This window comes from Microplitis mediator, chromosome 3, assembly GCF_029852145.1.
Source record: "Microplitis mediator isolate UGA2020A chromosome 3, iyMicMedi2.1, whole genome shotgun sequence".
Classification (NCBI taxonomy): Eukaryota; Metazoa; Arthropoda; class Insecta; order Hymenoptera; family Braconidae; genus Microplitis; species Microplitis mediator.
Window position 1 is genome coordinate 287,508 of NC_079971.1, and position 16,823 is coordinate 304,330.

Genomic DNA, 16,823 nt, shown 5'->3' on the forward strand with positions numbered 1-16,823 from the left:
GGTGGTATGGTAAATAAAAAAAAAAAAAAAAAAAGATGGACAAGCCCTAGATTTATAATTATTGGTGATTTGTGAAGGCGAATGATGCATGTCAGTGTACGCGTGTGTATGTCTTTGTCTCTTCTTTTTTTTTTGTCTGTTGAAAAAAGGACAGTTGATTTCTAACAGTATAGAGGAGTAAAAAATAAAGTGATACGAAAAAAATGTTATTTATGTAAATTAATTCAACTGTCCGTAGTTATTGACTTTCTGGTCTCTTTGTTATTTTCTACACTATTTGTGCAAGTGTCTTGAGTAATGGCGAGTATTTTATCGGTCTCATTAATCATTGGTGGTGAAGAACTCTTGCTATCTTGACGTTTAATGTCATTTTCAGGTATCTGTTCTTTTTGTCGTTTTTCAATTTCAGCTTTTAAGTTTTCAATATCTTGCTGACTAATTTGAACAAATAAAATTCCATTAATAACATTTAGCAAATCTAAAACAGATCCCATACTGGGTGGTTGAATTTGAATTGGTGGTAAACTAAGACTTGATTTTCCAGTATACAATTCATTCATTTTTTTTTGCAGTACTACTGCTTGTTGAGTTAAATGTCTCAGACAATCACTGCTTTCTTTTGTTTTTTCATGCTCTTCACCCAATTGATGCTTGTAAATAGCGTATGTTTCTTTTTCATTGTTAAGTGCTGCGCGAAAATCTCCCATACATGACTGAGTTCTTGCTACCAAATGATAAGAAACAGCAACTTTTAATGAATGTGGTCCATGATAACGTAAATTTAATGCCAATGCATGTTCAAGAAAACGTAATGAAAGTTCATATTCTCCAACAGCATGGAGTATCAATGAAATATTGCTGTCAATAAGTGCTACCTCAGGATGATCTTCACCACAAACAAGTAAAGCTAGATAGCGAGCTCGATAAAGAAGTCTTAGTGATACTGATACTTGTCCGTTGGCAAATGAATATAACGCCAAATGAATGTACTCGGTGATAGTGTAAGGATGATCGATTCCACTTACACGTTCAGACATAAGTACAGCTTTTTGCTGAGTTGCCAGTGCTTCAGCATGATCACCCATAATATAGTTTAATCTAGCTAACATACGTAAACATTGTGCTATTTCAGGATGCATTGCGCCATAAACATTGTTTAATAAATTTAGTGCTTCACTTATCAATTCATAACCATCTTTTAAATATCCCTGTTGAATTTTACTCTGTCCAGTAGTATAAAAATTGTAGGCATCACTGGCACGTGGATTAATATGTTTAACTACTGGAAATATATTCAATATATCTTCTTCAAAAAATGTTGCACGATTTTTATTTTCAAAATTATATTCACGTAATAATATTTGTATACCAGTTTTAATGCTAAAACCACGAAGTAAAGAAATTTTTTGTAAATTAAAATATTCAATAGTAGCATCTAATGATTCTGGAGCTGGTGTTTCCCAATCATAATAACTTTTTAAATCTGATTTTATTTGTTGCCAAAGTGATTTAGGTGTCAAACTTGCCCATTCAACTTCTGATTGATGTGGTCCATTATTTCTTCCTTTACGTTTATTACGTCGTTTAGCTGTTTTACTTTGTAATTCTTCTAAATTTAATTGTGGATGACTAAGTTGTGCTGATGATAATAAACAGTTAAGAAAATGACTTATTGCCGCTGAAAGACTCATTAATTCTGTTCCCTGCATATATGATGTAAATATATGCTTTGCTGATCTTAATATTAATTCAGATACTGAAATACGATGTAAATATTTTAATTGTGATACTTTTGACAGCATTGCTGCTAATTTACCAAGATAACGAACATTAATACCACGACCATGTAGTGCTTCAACTAAAGTACTACCATCAGTTGCCGCGGCAGTATGATCTAAACATTCACGAATAAATGTTGGCAATTGAACAGTAAGTAGAAAATCAGCAGCATCACGTACTAATTGACGTTGTTTTTTTAAAGCTTCACCATTTTTATCTGGATGACGTACACCTGGTGAATAAACATCTGGATTAAATTTAACATCAAATTCAGCCTCACGAAGACTTCCAACAGCCGCAGCAGCTTTACGTACTATTTCTTTAGTACTTTCTTCGAGTTCTTGTTTTTCACCGCCAGTTATTGAATCTGTAATACTTTCAACTATTTTTTTTGCTTCATCAGCTTCAATATTTGATTGATCTGAATTTTCTTTATTACTATCAACAACCACAGTACTAACAGATTCACTGTTATCTTTTTTATTTGTTTTTATTTCTTTATCATTATCATCTTTATCACCATTAACTTCTTTTTCCATTTGCTGTGATAATCGTGATGATGTTAATCGTTGAAGATGTGAAGCAGCATGTTTTATAAATTGAACATAACGAGCTTCAACAAATGAATCAATTAATTCTTGTCTTAAACAAGCTAATCGATGTTTATGTTCTATTGGAAAACCAAGAGCACGTGCTTCTTTAGTTAATTCAACCCCATCAAGTTTTAAAAAATTAACATCTGGTGGAAATGTCCGTAATAAATCTAAAACATAATGACGTGAATCATTACCAATAATTCCTTTACATTCAACGCTACTGCATAATTCAATTTCTTCATTAGCATCATTTATAACTTTATGGGGTAAAATTTTTAATTGTTGTCCAGCTTTATTCAATAATTCAAGATATTTTGGATGAGTCAATACTGTTTTACCGAAATCAATAGATCCATAGACAACTGATTGCTCTTGTTCACGTTCAAGTATTCCAGGTATTATTGATTGAGCAGTAACACGATAACCACGATAATCAATAACAACAGTACCTAATGTATAAAGACCTGGTAAATCAACAGCAGCATAAACACGTACACCCTGAAGATCATTACGTGGTGCAACAAATGCTGCAGCATCACCACCAAGTTCTTTATAATGATCACGTACATCAAAACCAAGTGAAAAAAATATATTATTCCATATAAACATTTGCATTTTTGCTTCTTCACCAGGATTAATAGCCATAACATTACCATCAATAACAGCAACAGCACCACGTGTTGCTGCAGCAACAAAATCACTGTGTACTTTAAATATGGCACGTTCTCGTAACAGTCTTTCTGGTAAATTTTTACGTGGTAATTCTCTTGTTGTTTGTAATTCTTCATTCCAATCACGTGTTTGTCCTGGTATATGCTCTTCGTAACCAAGTTTTGCTGAAAATGTATCTTCTGCTCTAATAGCATCAATAGTGTGCTCCGTTTGTGGTGCACACCAGGCATAAAGCTGATAAGGGGTTGCAACTCTTTCAAATGGATGACGTTGAGTTCTTCGTCGTTGCATTGCTGCAAATCCACGTTTAAATGCCGGACTTAATTGATTTAATAATTCAATTAAACTATGACATAAATGACTTGGTGTCGCTGGTTTTGGATTAAATGTTTCTTTTGATGACTGGTTTACAAAAAAACCACGCGCGCACGCAGTTACGTAATACTGCTTATCTTCTAATGTAATCACCTGTAGATACATTAAATCTCCATGTAATTTTCTGTAACCTGGCGGTGGATTCCAACCGGACGTTGTTAAAACCTGTAAGTAATAATCATTATTATTATTTTAAATTATTTTTTCACTGAAAAAATTTTAAAAACAAAATCTGTATCTATATATATACCTTCAAACATGGCGGACATTTTTGTTCTTTAGCTTGAGGTTGAAGAGGTAAAAGAGGCCTTTCTTTAGATCCTGGTATAATATAATCTGGTGGGGTACAATCGATAGCATCTGTTCGTGTTTTTTTCTTTTCCATAATATCTCCATTGGTAACGACGTTTAAAAAAGACAAACTACTACATTCTACTCCATTATAAGCGTCTGCCGGATCAACAGATTTTAGTAAATCACGAACATGTCTTACATGTATACGTGCTTCGCGCATAGTGTACGGTTCCTCAACGACCTTGATAATTGACCCTTCTTTGAGACCTTCAATATTTTTTAATTCTGCAAAATTATCCAACGTATTGCCGTCAAGTTGAAGAGAAAAACATGTACGATGGCATGTGTCCTCGCGGTCCATAAGTAATTGATGAATTTCCTGTACCAATTCCATACTCGATACCTGAATATCAAAAGGTTCACCACCGGGACTGACAATTTTAACCGTAAAACCCATATCCTGTATAAAAACAACTTCTTGTTCACCATCTTTCTCCTTATCATCAGCATCCTTTTCTTTATCATCTTTATCTTTTTCCTTTTCCTTTTCACCTTCCTTTGTAGCCTCTACTTCACCTTTTTCCAAAATATTATCGCTGGAATTACTTCCATTCGCTTCATTATCTTGTTGTTCGTCATCTAAAAAAAATTTCATTAAAATGTTAAATTTAATTAACATGTAATAATAATAATAATACAAAAACAAGAACAAAAAGTATAAGAATTTGTTTTAGACAGAGGGATTAGAGAGGGTAGTCGGGGCTCCCTTGCATTCACGAGTAAACTTATAAATACACGCAATGTAAATCAAAGTGTACTCTCAAATGCCAAAAGTATTTTTATCATCAAACTATTTATATGCAATTTATGTGTACATTCAAAAAACTATTATTTTAAAAACAATATATTTATTTAATATAACAATAATAATTTTAAGTGCTAAGTAGTATGTTGTTAGCAAATCAATCCTCAGATAACCACGGGTTATCTCTTTTATTTAGTATATTTATTTTCAAAGATTACTCAGCACTTAATAATTAATTGTATCGCTCCATAAAAAATAATATAATAAAAAAACTAAGAAATATAAATTTATAAATTAAACAAGACAATGAATCCAACGTAAAATAAAAAATAATCTTCAAGTGCTTCACATTCTGCACTTTGTGTGTGTGTGTGTGTGTGTTTTTTTTTTTTTTTTTTTTTTTTTTTTTTTTTTTTTTTTTTTTTTATATTTTATTTTTTCTGTTTCACACTCCCCTCTTTTGCGCAAACGGTTTCCTCTCTGACTCCCTGTGGGTCTAACTGGTTAGGTTTCAAGTCCAAGGTTTTACATATTAATATACTTATTATAATACTTAATTATTTATTAAATCCATTACTAAAATTTTATATTTTTAATATAATAATAATAATGGATCAAATAAATAATTTAAAACCGGGAAAAAAAATATAAAATTTAAGAAACCACGTTGTCAGTCACGTGGTCTTACATTTTGGTATTCGGCTATCCAAGTCCCGTTCGTTTTTCATTTGTTGGTTGTTAATTTTTTAAATTATAATGAAACCATCTAATTACACATTTTTTTAAATACAACTATTAATTATTTAAACTCAGCACAATTAGAGATGTATTTAATGTTGCTGGGATGATGCAACGTTTTTATTTCACAAGCAATATATGGAGAAAAAAAAATATATGTATATATATATTCATTATTTAATCGATTATTATGTGATAACTACAATAAATTTATGATAATGACAATGCATATAATTAATGATTAACAAAATAATAATAAAACTAACAACAAATAAAATTTAAAAAATAGAATTATTTGAAAAAAAAAAAAAAAAGAAAATTTATATATATATGTATAATAATGTGAGTATCGAGCTCACATGACCACGAGACCTCGAATCTGTATGTGCAATTGAATGTTATATAACACACGAGAGTGCGATGCCCGGTATCTTGATGAGACAATTCCTCATGCTTTTTAGTAACACAAAATAACAATTAAAAATAGTAATAAATAAATAATTAGTTTGAAATTTATTATATTATATTAAACTGACAAAGGAAGTTACCTTCGCGCTTGTCTTTTCCATTAACCATTGGATTAATTTGCACGGCTCCATCCTTGCCGTTTGCTTCAACTTGAGACTCAAGACCCATGTCCCACTTAAAACTCTCGTTGTATTTATTCAAACAACTTTGTCACCACAATAATTATTATTTATATGGTTGTTATGATATTTAATATAACTTTGGTTTATTGTAAGAGTTGTGTAATTATAAAATATAATTTAAACACTTAAAAATATAATGGACTGAATAATTGGTGAAAAGCACGGCAACGAGGCCGCGAAGAGTGTGTGAATTAGCCTCTCTGGTATGATCCAGTCTACTCTGGTGTCTCTGGTGCTGCCGGTGCTGGTGTGCTCTGGTGGCTCTGGTGACTCTGGTACTACTGCTGCTGCTAGTGCTGGTGTTACTTTGAACTAGACGGTAAATCGAACCAAACTTGCTCATTCACTTGCTCTTCTATTCTGTTGGTTCGTTTTAGTATCTACTTTTTCTTCTTCTTCTTCTTCGTCTTCAACTACTGGTACTTGATTGTGTGCTTTGTCTGTGTGTCTGAGGATCTTCTATCTCTCTTGGTTACATGTGTGCTCTAGGTCTGGAAAACCACCACCATCTCTCTCATTTATATCCATTTCATTGTTCCTTCGTTCGTTGGTTCGGCTGGTTTGCTGGTGTCTTTGTTCTGTAAGCGAGAAAATACACATGTGAGCTCCTCTTTCAGCTCATTCCTTGTAATTTTACAGTATCACGGTATCAACCAATACCACTAACGCCATCCATTGATTATTTTCATTATTAAAAAACACATATGCAATACACATAACCAATTTTTCTCTTTCTCCTCGACAATCTCTAACCTATCTAGTAACCTACGATCGTTAATTCGTAGCATTCATAGTAATTCGTATTCTGTAGCAAAAAATCATAAAACACAAAAATAATCACTCAATCGCGTGGATATTAAATAATTTAAATAACATATTTATTATTTCAAATAATTTATAGTTATCGCACTGTTAAATAAGACTGCACTATTTTAAAATAATAAATTAATAACTTTATATAACGTTTATTAAATATAAAAGTGATAATAATAAATTATAGCAATGGCAGAGTTAGAGCAACCGGAATTTCGTCTTGGACCAGATCCCAATGTCACGTATCCACTTCAAGTTCAATATTGTGGAAACTGTTCTCTGCCACTTGAAGTAATTTTTATTTTTCTTATTCTCTTTATTTTTTTTTAAATAAATATATTTTTTTTTACAAATATTTGTTTTTTTATTGACAGTACTGCGAGTACTATCCAGAGTATGACAAATGCAAACAATGGCTGGAAAGAAATCTTCCAAAAGAATTTGAAAAGATAAAATTAATGGAAGATGGAACTGGCGAATCAGGTGCTGGTGATGATGAAAAAAAGAGACAGAAACGTGGAGGTAAAGGTATGCTGAAGACTAAGAAAAAAGAGGATGTCCCCAAGTTGATAACTGTCTCGAGAGCACCCAGGGGTAAAAAGAAATCAGTCACAGTTGTTACGGGTCTCAGTACTTTTGGTAATTATTACTTATTATTTTTTTTAATTGCTTACAAAGATTATTAATAAATTAATACAAATATTTTTGTTTCAGATATTGATCTAAAGGTTGCGGCTAAATTTTTTGGAAGCAAATTTGCTTGCGGTTCAAGTGTAACTGGAGATGATGAAATAGTCATTCAAGGAGATGTAAAAGACGATTTGTTTGATGTTATTCCGGAAAAATGGCCACAAGTAATTTTTATTTTTTTTTAAATTAATTAAAATTTATTTTGTTTATATAATAAATATTTTTAATTACAGATTGATGAAGACTCAATTGATGACTTGGGAGACCAGAAGAGATGATCAGTCAATAGAATTCTTGTCATATAATCGCACAATATTTATCACGACACCTCAGATATTAACAATAAAAGAAAAAAATGTACATAAAAAAACAATCAACTTGCTTCCTCCATGCCCTCATCCTGATTTTCAGGCTCTCCCAAGTGTGTTGCAACTAATTGCAACAGATTTTCAACTTCACTCTCATTCAAACGTTCTTCACTATCTTCGATAATCTGAAAATAAATTTTGATTATTATTATTGTCATGATTATTAATATTTAAAGTGATAAATACTGATTTGTTTACCAATTGCATTTCTAATGGTGTCTTTGGACATAAATTTAATAAAGCCAACTTTTCACATTTAGTCAATTTAAATGATTTAAGAGCCTTCATAAATTCTTGAATTTTTTCAGGGGTTTGAGTTTTGCAGGTACTTTCTTCTAAGCATCGAACTGTTTCATAAGTTATTGTTGCTAATTGACTTCTAGATTTTTGTTCTTTATTGGCTTTTATTCCTCTCAGTACCTCCAGTACTTCAAAATTACTCAGATATGCAACATTTTCGTTTACTCTATAATCATTTACATTTATTGTTATTCGAAATACGATTTTTACTAATTTCAAATTAATAATAAATTGTATACTTACACTTCCATTATTATAAGTAATTAATCACTGTACTTAATAACCTGACTCAAATAATTATATATTTAAACGAACAGCACATGAATTTATCAATGACTCCGATAGTTATAGAAACTATGCACGTGTATAGGCTATGTCATGTTTATCACGCAGTTGCCTCCGAAGCAGCCCCCACCCGCTCTTAAGCTGCTCTGGGCTCTGGCCAACTCTGGCCCTTTCCCCGCTCCCCCTCATCCAAAATTTCAAGCAATATTTTATGTATTGAATTCAGTTCTTTCAGTTTTTTTCAGTTCTTATACATCAAAAATATTAAAAATAAATCAAATAATTATGGATAAAATTAAATTTTGAATCTTGAATATTTCGCGCAAATTCATTATTTATTATAAATATTGAGAAAAGAGGACGCTGTTTTAAAATTTAAAAAATGCACAGCAATGCTGCTGCTGTGGCAATCGCGTGATTTACAAACACAAAGGCGGTAAATTTAAAAATACGAGGGTGATAATAATTAATAATCAAATAGAATATTACAATAAATTTGAATTAATGAAATAAAATAATTGTAATAATAGTTTGTAAATAATTATTAAAAAAATTTCTAGTGGTAATGCTTAGCCAGAAGTGTGTAGTGTAGTAGTGTAGAGTGAAAAAGAAGAGCGACGCGGGTGCGCAAAAGCAGCAGCGACTCGTTTAAAAATGATAGAGTGACAAGGAAAGAAATAATAAAGACAGAGCGTGAAGAGAAAGAAGGAAAGAGTAATTTTGAGAGTATCAGAGTGAGATGATGATAATGAGAATAAGTTACGAGAGTACAGTATACAGTGGTAGTGAATGGAACGCGGCCCCAGCGTAGTACGACGCTCTTTGGAGGCTCGGCGAGCACCAATGGTCGTCGTAGATCCTCAGTCACGTGACGTGCGTGTTGAACCAGCAGCAGGAACATTGCAAATGACAAGACCAAGACCAAGCCAGCGTCGGGCTCTCGTTGTCGCTTTTAAATAAAATAAGTGATCCGTGTGTTCCCGGTCCCTATAATCATTTTTTGCTGGAGATAAAATTGCGAGGCGGGTTTGGACTTAATCAACTTCTCGACTCTCCTCTGGCTTCCAGTGATAGTCCTGGTTATCGCACGTCTCCGTAAGTCCGTACTCTGCTCTCTGGTGTAATGCGTGTTGTGTTTACGGTGGTGTTACGGTAATGACTAGTGAATAGTGGTTTAAAAAAATTAATCCAATCATGTCGGAATTAAATAACTTTAAGACCAAAGGACGATAAAGATTTATGTGCAATGTTTCAACTTTAGTTGGAGAAGCCTTGTAAAAAAATATATATATCTATATATATATATATGCATATATATATATATATCTACATATACATGTATATATATATAGATATATTGTGGTAAACGTGATTGTGTGCCGTGTGTTGGCTTCTCCTCCATCATATTCTCCTCTCTCCACCACCGCTCCGGCGCCTTCACCTTGTCCTGTAACTGCGTGTGTTGGTCCCACTCGCGGGACCCGCTCCAACTCGTTTTTTAACATTTTTTTTATTCATTTTATTTATTATTTTATTTTATATATATATATTTTTTTTTTTTACTATACATAACACATTGGTGAATTGGCAGCTTGGTTATCTTCAACAGTTTGAGTTGTGTACGTGTGTAAGTGTATTGCTGGCCCTCTGGGTTCCTCAGCGGAGGTAACCATCGCCATCACCATCATCGTCGGCATCATCGCCATCGCAACCGCTAACCCAGTGTCTTATTAATAATAATAGTAATAATAATAATATTATTATTATTGTTGTTGTTGTTATTGTTGTTGTTGTTGTAAATAATCTAAAGTTATAACAATGTCGGGATCACAGCGAATGCGTAAATCGTCGCCATGCTCGACCACAAAGCAGGGTCCGATGCGAGCAACGTTGCCGGTAAGCTCGTTGTTACGACAAAGCCGACAAGGAAGCAATCTAAGGAAGAGTAATAGCAATAGCCCGACAGTGTCGCCTACTAACGCGAACGCGTGGCGAGCAAGAATTTCACCGGAGACATCAGCATCCTCTGGGCAACGTAGTCCTGGTTCGCTTTCATACAAAGGTTTTATATTTAAATATTTTTTTTATTTTGTTTACTGTTTGTCTAATTAATTATCTTTAATTTGTTTTTTATTTTAAATTGGAGGCCGAATAGTTGTTTTGGCTCGGTTTCCATTTCCTTGAGCTAGTTTGTTTATAACGAAATAAAAAAATAAAACCTTGGCCTTGCAGCTAAATCAAAGACACTGAGTGGACGGTGCAGTGAGGGATTGAGCGGCAACCAAAATATACGGAGGACAGCATCCCTTGACACTATTTACCTTAAGGGACAATGGCCTCGTGATTATTCTTACATACACGCGAGTCTCCTGCTCGTTGATAAGTCCACGCAAACAGAAGAGTGGTCCCAACAAAATGAGCCCAGAAAATTACACACCCGACACCCTGCTGAGCCAACTAATCCCGATGAAAAGATACCCATGGAGAAATATATTCGCCACAGGTAACCACAATCAATCAATTAATATAATAATCATTACTGATAACTGATTATTTATAATTTATATTTATTTTAATTGATATTGCTGTTGATGTAGATTACAGAGGACAAATAAAGAAAGCAGCAGTAGTAGAACTGCTGCATTTGGATTAATAATGCCCGGTGGTCCACCACCAGCACTTCCTGGTGATCATACAGTTATGCTAGGAAGTATTGGTTCCCAGACATCAATCCGTAAGTTTATTAAATTAAAAATTTTTAATTAATTAATTAATTAATTGTTTTGTTTGTTTTATTTTATTTTATAGAAAACCAATTCAACCTGAGTACAAAAGCAAGCCCAATGAACATACCAATGAAACCAATGAGGCCGCCAATGCGTTCCTCAATTGAAGGTTTGAATCAAGAAATCGAAGGACTTGTATTAAAATCAACGTCTAATACTAATGAAGAGCATTCTGTTGAAGACAAGGTAATTGTAAAATTAATTGTAATTTTTGAGTAATTAAATTGAAATAAAATAATAAATGTGTTAATTGAACAGTATGCAAGATACCGGGAACAAATAACACCAGAAGGTCACCGTGCACCTTTGGCAGATCTGTTAAGAGCAACCAGGAGTGTGAACACGCAGACGCCGGCAACAGACCTTCCCTCCAGTTCGTATTCTTCAGGTAATTGTCATCTCTCATATTCTCCGACTAGAGCGTTAGACACATAATAATAGGGCTCTTTATCCCTTTCTCTTTATCTTTCTCTTTCTCTTACTCTTACTCTTACTCTTACTCTTTCTCCTCTTTGTATCATCATCTCTGTCTATACTACCCCAAAGCAACATTAACGTGTTTCATACACGATCGATCCGCAACACTCAGTTACGTAAATTATCATCGCTATTTAATGTGACACGTGCGATATGATGGAACTCTGACGTTTAACAATATTACAATCTTCACTATTCACTACCATTTACTATCATCTATTGCACATAACTATACTCTACTCTACAATAATGCATTATTAATATTAATATACTCTATGTATGCATGATCCGCGAATATTAAATAACCATCATAAATACCAAGACTAACTAATACAAAGGGATGATGGGACTTGTATTGCAAACATACAGGCCCTCCGTCTAGGAATTCCGAGTCGCCGCTGATACCAGGTCTAATGGATACTTCCCGTCCACCTAGTGATCTCCCTCAAGGTTCGCTTCATCATCAAATTCATCATTTTTTTTTTTAGTTTTTTTTCTGTCTGTATTTAAATCTAACAGTACTAAGTACCTAGTTCTTTTATACGCATGTTTATTTTAATTTTATGTTTTCACTGGTACTGATTGTGTGTTTAAAATATTTTTTGATAAACTCGATACCCAAGATTTAATTAGCAAAGTGCATGTCTCAAATTACTTAGATGTTTAATTTATTTACATTACTTTGTGTATAAATATATGTTAATGTATTTTTGTGGTTGTCTGTGTTTATTATTGTGCCTTGATTAGAGTTGTACTAATATCTTTTTTTTTTTTTATCAGGTGGAAGTCGCGGATCAACTCCAGAGCAAGAGAGAGAAGGACGTCTGGGTACGTCACCACACATCAATAGGTTCCTTGCACGAGAACCTCCAGATGGTTGTGAAAAAGTTAATACAAAATTCCTCGAGGACGCTAGGTACGTTATAGATTTTTTTTTTTTTTTAAATAAATAGAATTAAAGTTTAAAAGCAAAATAAAATAAAATAATTTGTTTGATATTAATAATAGACGGCCGATGATAGACATCAGCAAGTTAGATTACTGCCCGAAGCCGTGTGTTAATTTTCAATTGAAGCCAAGTTTGGGTTCAGCTTTCCTGCCACTTCAGCAGCCGGCCAATCCCACAATGGTGACAAGTAGCGTGTCACCGTCATCGCACACGACGTCGGCAACACCACCACCTCCAAATCCATAGTCCCGACCCGTACCTTGCAGCCTTAAGACCTGCGTCAACGTGAGTGGTTTATACATTTATTTTATTCTATAATACGACTGGTGAACTGACGACGGATCATTAATATTAATAATTAATTAATAATAATAAAATAATAATAATAATATTAATAATAAATATTAATAATAATGAATAATGATACTAATAATAAACAAGATTGAGAAACCTCGTGGTAAGGTGACTGATTTGAATAAACTCCGCAGCGTGCATGACTCTTTCATTGTGAAGTTACCCAAGGAAACCCAGTGCAAAAATTCATAATGAAAAATATATATTTAAACAAAGTAAATATATAACAATTATAATAATAAGGAATTATTAAATGGAGTTGAGTTATTAAATTACTTATTATTAATTATTAATAAATAATATTAAAAATAATAATAATAATAATGATAATATTTAAGTAATTGATTGAATGAGGAGTCGATATGAGTGATTTCGTAAGCATTTTAAGAGTTTTTTACAATATCAAGCAAACGGTGGATTCGATTGTCACGTGATAATGACTTTAGTTGATGGAAGGAAGGCAAGTTTCATTTATTAATTATGTACTGAATGGAAGAGTCCTGTTGAATATTAAATACAATAAATGCTAAAAAATAAAATAATAATAATAATAATAATAAATATAAATAAAAAGTTTATGGATTACGAGAAATAATAATTTGTGATAATTGAAAACAACGTTTAGGAATAAACATTGTGTTCTTCAGGAAAAAAAGACTAATGATTATTAAAAAAAAAATAAAATAAATCGTGTATTCTAAATTTAGCGCTACAAATGTGCTGAACAACTTTAGTTTTGTATACAAGGATTGATGATTAAAATTTTTAAGTATTAACATTTGAATGTTGGACAAAAAATAATAATAATAATAATAATAATAATTATAAATTATGCAGAGTGTACCGCGGTGTACATAGATAAATAATAATAATAATTTTTTTCAAAGCCTTCTGATCACTTAAAATATTAAAAAAAAAAAAATGAAAGCTCATTGACACGAATCAATCGCGCGTTGGCAGTTTTAAGTTTGTTATTAAGTTTTGTATTATTATTTTTTATAAAATTAACAATACATTCATTTATTATTAGCGTACTTTAGTATCGCGAGTTTACTGTATCCCTATGGTATATATTTATATATATATATATTAAAATGTAATGATATTTTGGTTGGATATTGGATTGTGTTGGAGCTGTTTTTAAAATAATCAACAAAAGGGTCCAATAAAAATTATATTTCTTATTTTATTTATTAATTGATTTTAGTTGTTGTGATTATATTAATTGAGACCATAGGGCTACCGTGGCTACCTGATTTATATTTTTAAAGTTAACTTGATTTATTACGACAATATTAATTATTTATTAGTTGATCAAGTTTTATATGGACACTTGCAATGACAGGTCAACGGATGGGATTAACTTTATTTAAATAATCGCTGAACAAATAGACAATATTTTTTTAATATTATTTCGTTATTGTGAAAGCATAGAAATTTTTAGTGATTATCAAGTTTTTAAAACATTTCTTTTTTTTATAAATTAAATTTTTTAAAATATTGACTCGAATTTTTTTTTTTTCATTTAAAACTATATAACTACTAAAAATTTAATAAATTAACAATATAAAAAATGAAATTATTATTTTAAATTAATAAAATAGCAACACTCGTGTTTTAAAATTATAAATAAATTCGCGAATAACGTTTTTAAAATATAAACCAAAATTAAAATAAATAAAGCAACTACCTCGTTGTCTGCCTTGCCTACGAGTCTTTAATAATTAATATTTGCTCTTATCTCGTTTTCTCATTTAATTAAATTCAAAAATCATTTATTAATTAAAAAAAAAACGAATTAATTGATGATTTTAATTATAATTATTAACAATAAAATATCGAAAATTGCTAACACATGTACCTGGCACACAGATTAATGCTCGTAATTTGTTTTTTTTTTAAGTATTTAATCCAGTAGCTGTCATTACTACCCAACAATCAAGAGTGTGCTATTTTATTTACCACAAAGTTTTTTTAAAATTAAATTCATTAAAATTATTTATTAAAAATAAATCTTGGGCACTGAGTGTTACTATTAGCGTTTTGACGTCTGGAAAATAAATAAAAATATTGTAAAAATATAATAAATTGAACAGTAAGCAACGACTGCTGAATGATTACCTGTTATTTGGATAAATCCAAACAAATAAATAAAATTCATTTATTGTTTTATTATTATTATTATTATTAAAAAATTTTTTTTATAAATAATTATCGAAGGTGTTAATAAATTTTGGAAAAATGTAAAAATATAAATATAATAAATTCTCGGTACATTCTTAACATATCTTAATAAAAGAATCGTAACAAAATAAAGTTAATAAATAATCTGAGCAGGTTTCAGAAAATGTCAAACCGATTATTATGTCAATTAAAATAATATTATTATTTAATCCTAAGACTCACCTTCACTAGGTCGTTGAGCTGATTAACTCGTAAGATTTAAAAATTTACGTTTAAATTTATAAATTTTAAAAATTTACTGCCGACTAAGAGCTCGGGGTTTTAAATAAATATTTCAAGGTCGATTTATTAATTATTTAAATTTAATTTAAATAAAAAATAATTACTGTTAAAACAGTATTACAAGTTATTTTTATCTGAAGTGGCTTCATTAATTAACAAAAAAAAACATTATAAATTTAATAACACACTAGACCTGTCGTTGTAGAGTAAAACGATAGACTGGCCAAGCCGGAAGTTTGTCTAATTATTTTCATTATTGAATCGTACTACTTTCACACTTTAAATTATTAAATTATTGCTGTTGATTTTACTTTTTTTTTTTTTAGCCAACTACTCGGTGCAGTTGAGTAATTTAAATTTTATTGGCAGCATTAATTTTTTTTTGTGTGATATTTGTCTAGAAGACTTAACTTATTTTAACTTGTAGAAATTTTTTTTTATCTCCTCTTTTTTATTTTATTCAAATTAATTAAAACAACCGTTGGCTTTAAATTGCTGATGTAAAAAAATATTTTAAATAATTAAAAAAAAATTGATAAGTCTTCTATTAATTAAAATAAAAAAATATTTTTATAGATTAAAATAATAAAAGTTAAACTTCTAGACTCGTAACATATTTTACAATTATAAATTATCCACAACCGCCTAAAGATGAATGCTTGCCATTGCACTGATGATTTTTAAATCAGGCGTATATTTTTCTTTTATATCATTACTATTGTCATTATTATTATAAATAATAATAATAATATAATTAAATTATAATTTAAAACAGCGATTAAATAAATAAATAAAAAAAAAAAAAATACCGAAAACAGATGCTTAGAATGATAGTAAAAAAAATTAGTTTACTTAAAGTGAAGCCGTGAAGAGACAAAAGTAACGAGTTAACATATGTAGTCTTAAATAAAAGTAAATAAATAATTAAATAAAAAACAGTAAAGGACAAAATAGTAACTAATTATAAATTTTGTACTGTGTAAAATATGTATGTATTCAGTGCGAAAAGAAAAGAAAAAAAAGAAAATGAAGAAAAAAAAAAACATTCTGATCTAGGTGTGTCTGCGCTTCGTATAGTTTTTATGTACAACAAAAAAGAAAAATACTCTTCTCTTAATCTGTCTTTCTTATCTCATTTATCACTTAATAATTAAGACAAGACTTCACTAAAACATTTTTTTAATTCCTTGGCATATTATTATGTATAGTTTTATTTTATTAATATTATTTTATAAGTAATTACTAGTATCGTAAATTATAAATTCATATTTTTTTTTATATATCAACATAACAATAATATTAATGATTAATTAATTAATAAATGTATACTTATTATTATTTTTCTCGTATCGATATAAATTAATTATAATATGTAACACACCTCTAGAGTCTCAGTATGGAAAGGTTTTATTTTATTTTATTTTTT

The 16,823-nt window shown here is 30.6% G+C and overlaps 4 protein-coding genes across 10 annotated transcripts; 2 read left to right on the top strand and 2 right to left on the bottom strand.

Annotated features, from left to right (window-relative positions):
• Positions 1-113: 113 nt before the first annotated feature.
• On the bottom strand, positions 114-6,496 carry LOC130665501 (clustered mitochondria protein homolog). 2 transcript variants are annotated; one of them, XM_057465924.1, is made up of 3 exons: positions 5,808-6,496; positions 3,673-4,355; positions 114-3,587 (listed from the first exon to the last, which is right to left on the bottom strand). In XM_057465924.1, the coding sequence occupies exons 1-3, from the start codon at positions 5,893-5,895 to the stop codon at positions 225-227; spliced, it is 4,134 nt and encodes a 1,377-aa protein (XP_057321907.1). In that variant the 5' UTR covers positions 5,896-6,496; the 3' UTR covers positions 114-224. The 2 variants fall into 2 exon arrangements, with proteins under 2 accessions (XP_057321907.1, XP_057321908.1); XM_057465925.1 differs by lacking the exon at positions 5,808-6,496 and adding an exon at positions 5,210-5,392.
• LOC130665515 (density-regulated protein homolog) lies at positions 6,210-7,785 on the top strand. 3 transcript variants are annotated; one of them, XM_057465948.1, is made up of 5 exons: positions 6,210-6,228; positions 6,910-7,013; positions 7,097-7,361; positions 7,437-7,576; positions 7,646-7,785. In XM_057465948.1, the coding sequence occupies exons 2-5, from the start codon at positions 6,912-6,914 to the stop codon at positions 7,688-7,690; spliced, it is 552 nt and encodes a 183-aa protein (XP_057321931.1). In that variant the 5' UTR covers positions 6,210-6,228; positions 6,910-6,911; the 3' UTR covers positions 7,691-7,785. The 3 variants fall into 3 exon arrangements, with proteins under 3 accessions (XP_057321931.1, XP_057321930.1, XP_057321932.1); XM_057465947.1 differs by lacking the exon at positions 6,210-6,228 and adding an exon at positions 6,371-6,398; XM_057465949.1 differs by lacking the exon at positions 6,210-6,228 and adding an exon at positions 6,471-6,489.
• Positions 7,436-8,508, bottom strand: LOC130665518 (DNA-directed RNA polymerase III subunit RPC9). Its single transcript, XM_057465951.1, has 3 exons — positions 8,324-8,508; positions 7,979-8,246; positions 7,436-7,905 (listed from the first exon to the last, which is right to left on the bottom strand). Exons 1-3 carry the CDS (start codon positions 8,329-8,331, stop codon positions 7,786-7,788), a joined length of 396 nt encoding a protein of 131 aa, XP_057321934.1. The 5' UTR covers positions 8,332-8,508; the 3' UTR covers positions 7,436-7,785.
• A 670-nt stretch (positions 8,509-9,178) lies between these two features.
• On the top strand, positions 9,179-16,202 carry LOC130665513 (glucocorticoid-induced transcript 1 protein-like). 4 transcript variants are annotated; one of them, XM_057465942.1, is made up of 9 exons: positions 9,179-10,427; positions 10,598-10,868; positions 10,963-11,099; positions 11,174-11,337; positions 11,410-11,539; positions 11,998-12,078; positions 12,409-12,544; positions 12,637-12,862; positions 14,835-16,202. In XM_057465942.1, exons 1-8 carry the CDS (start codon positions 10,184-10,186, stop codon positions 12,821-12,823), a joined length of 1,350 nt encoding a protein of 449 aa, XP_057321925.1. In that variant the 5' UTR covers positions 9,179-10,183; the 3' UTR covers positions 12,824-12,862; positions 14,835-16,202. The 4 variants fall into 4 exon arrangements, with proteins under 4 accessions (XP_057321925.1, XP_057321924.1, XP_057321926.1 ...); XM_057465941.1 differs by having other exon boundaries at positions 9,179-9,639; positions 9,957-10,427; positions 12,637-16,202; XM_057465943.1 differs by having other exon boundaries at positions 9,179-9,460; positions 9,957-10,427; positions 12,637-16,202.
• The last annotated feature ends 621 nt before the right edge of the window (positions 16,203-16,823 follow it).

Coding starts and splice junctions, on each gene's coding strand:
- LOC130665518 (XM_057465951.1), bottom strand. Junction 7,906..7,978: donor CACCATTAGAAATGCAATTG/GTAAACAAATCA, acceptor ATTTATTTTCAG/ATTATCGAAGATAGTGAAGA.
- LOC130665513 (XM_057465942.1), top strand. CDS start 10,184: ATGTCGGGATCACAGCGAATGCGTAAATCGTCGCCATGCTCGACCACA. Junction 10,869..10,962: donor GAGAAATATATTCGCCACAG/GTAACCACAATC, acceptor CTGTTGATGTAG/ATTACAGAGGACAAATAAAG. Junction 11,338..11,409: donor AGCATTCTGTTGAAGACAAG/GTAATTGTAAAA, acceptor TTAATTGAACAG/TATGCAAGATACCGGGAACA.
- LOC130665515 (XM_057465947.1), top strand. Junction 7,014..7,096: donor ACTGTTCTCTGCCACTTGAA/GTAATTTTTATT, acceptor TTTTATTGACAG/TACTGCGAGTACTATCCAGA. Junction 7,577..7,645: donor TTCCGGAAAAATGGCCACAA/GTAATTTTTATT, acceptor TTTTAATTACAG/ATTGATGAAGACTCAATTGA.
- LOC130665501 (XM_057465924.1), bottom strand. CDS start 5,895: ATGGGTCTTGAGTCTCAAGTTGAAGCAAACGGCAAGGATGGAGCCGTG. Junction 4,356..5,807: donor TGGAAAAGACAAGCGCGAAG/GTAACTTCCTTT, acceptor AATTTTTTTTAG/ATGACGAACAACAAGATAAT. Junction 3,588..3,672: donor AATGTCCGCCATGTTTGAAG/GTATATATATAG, acceptor TATTACTTACAG/GTTTTAACAACGTCCGGTTG.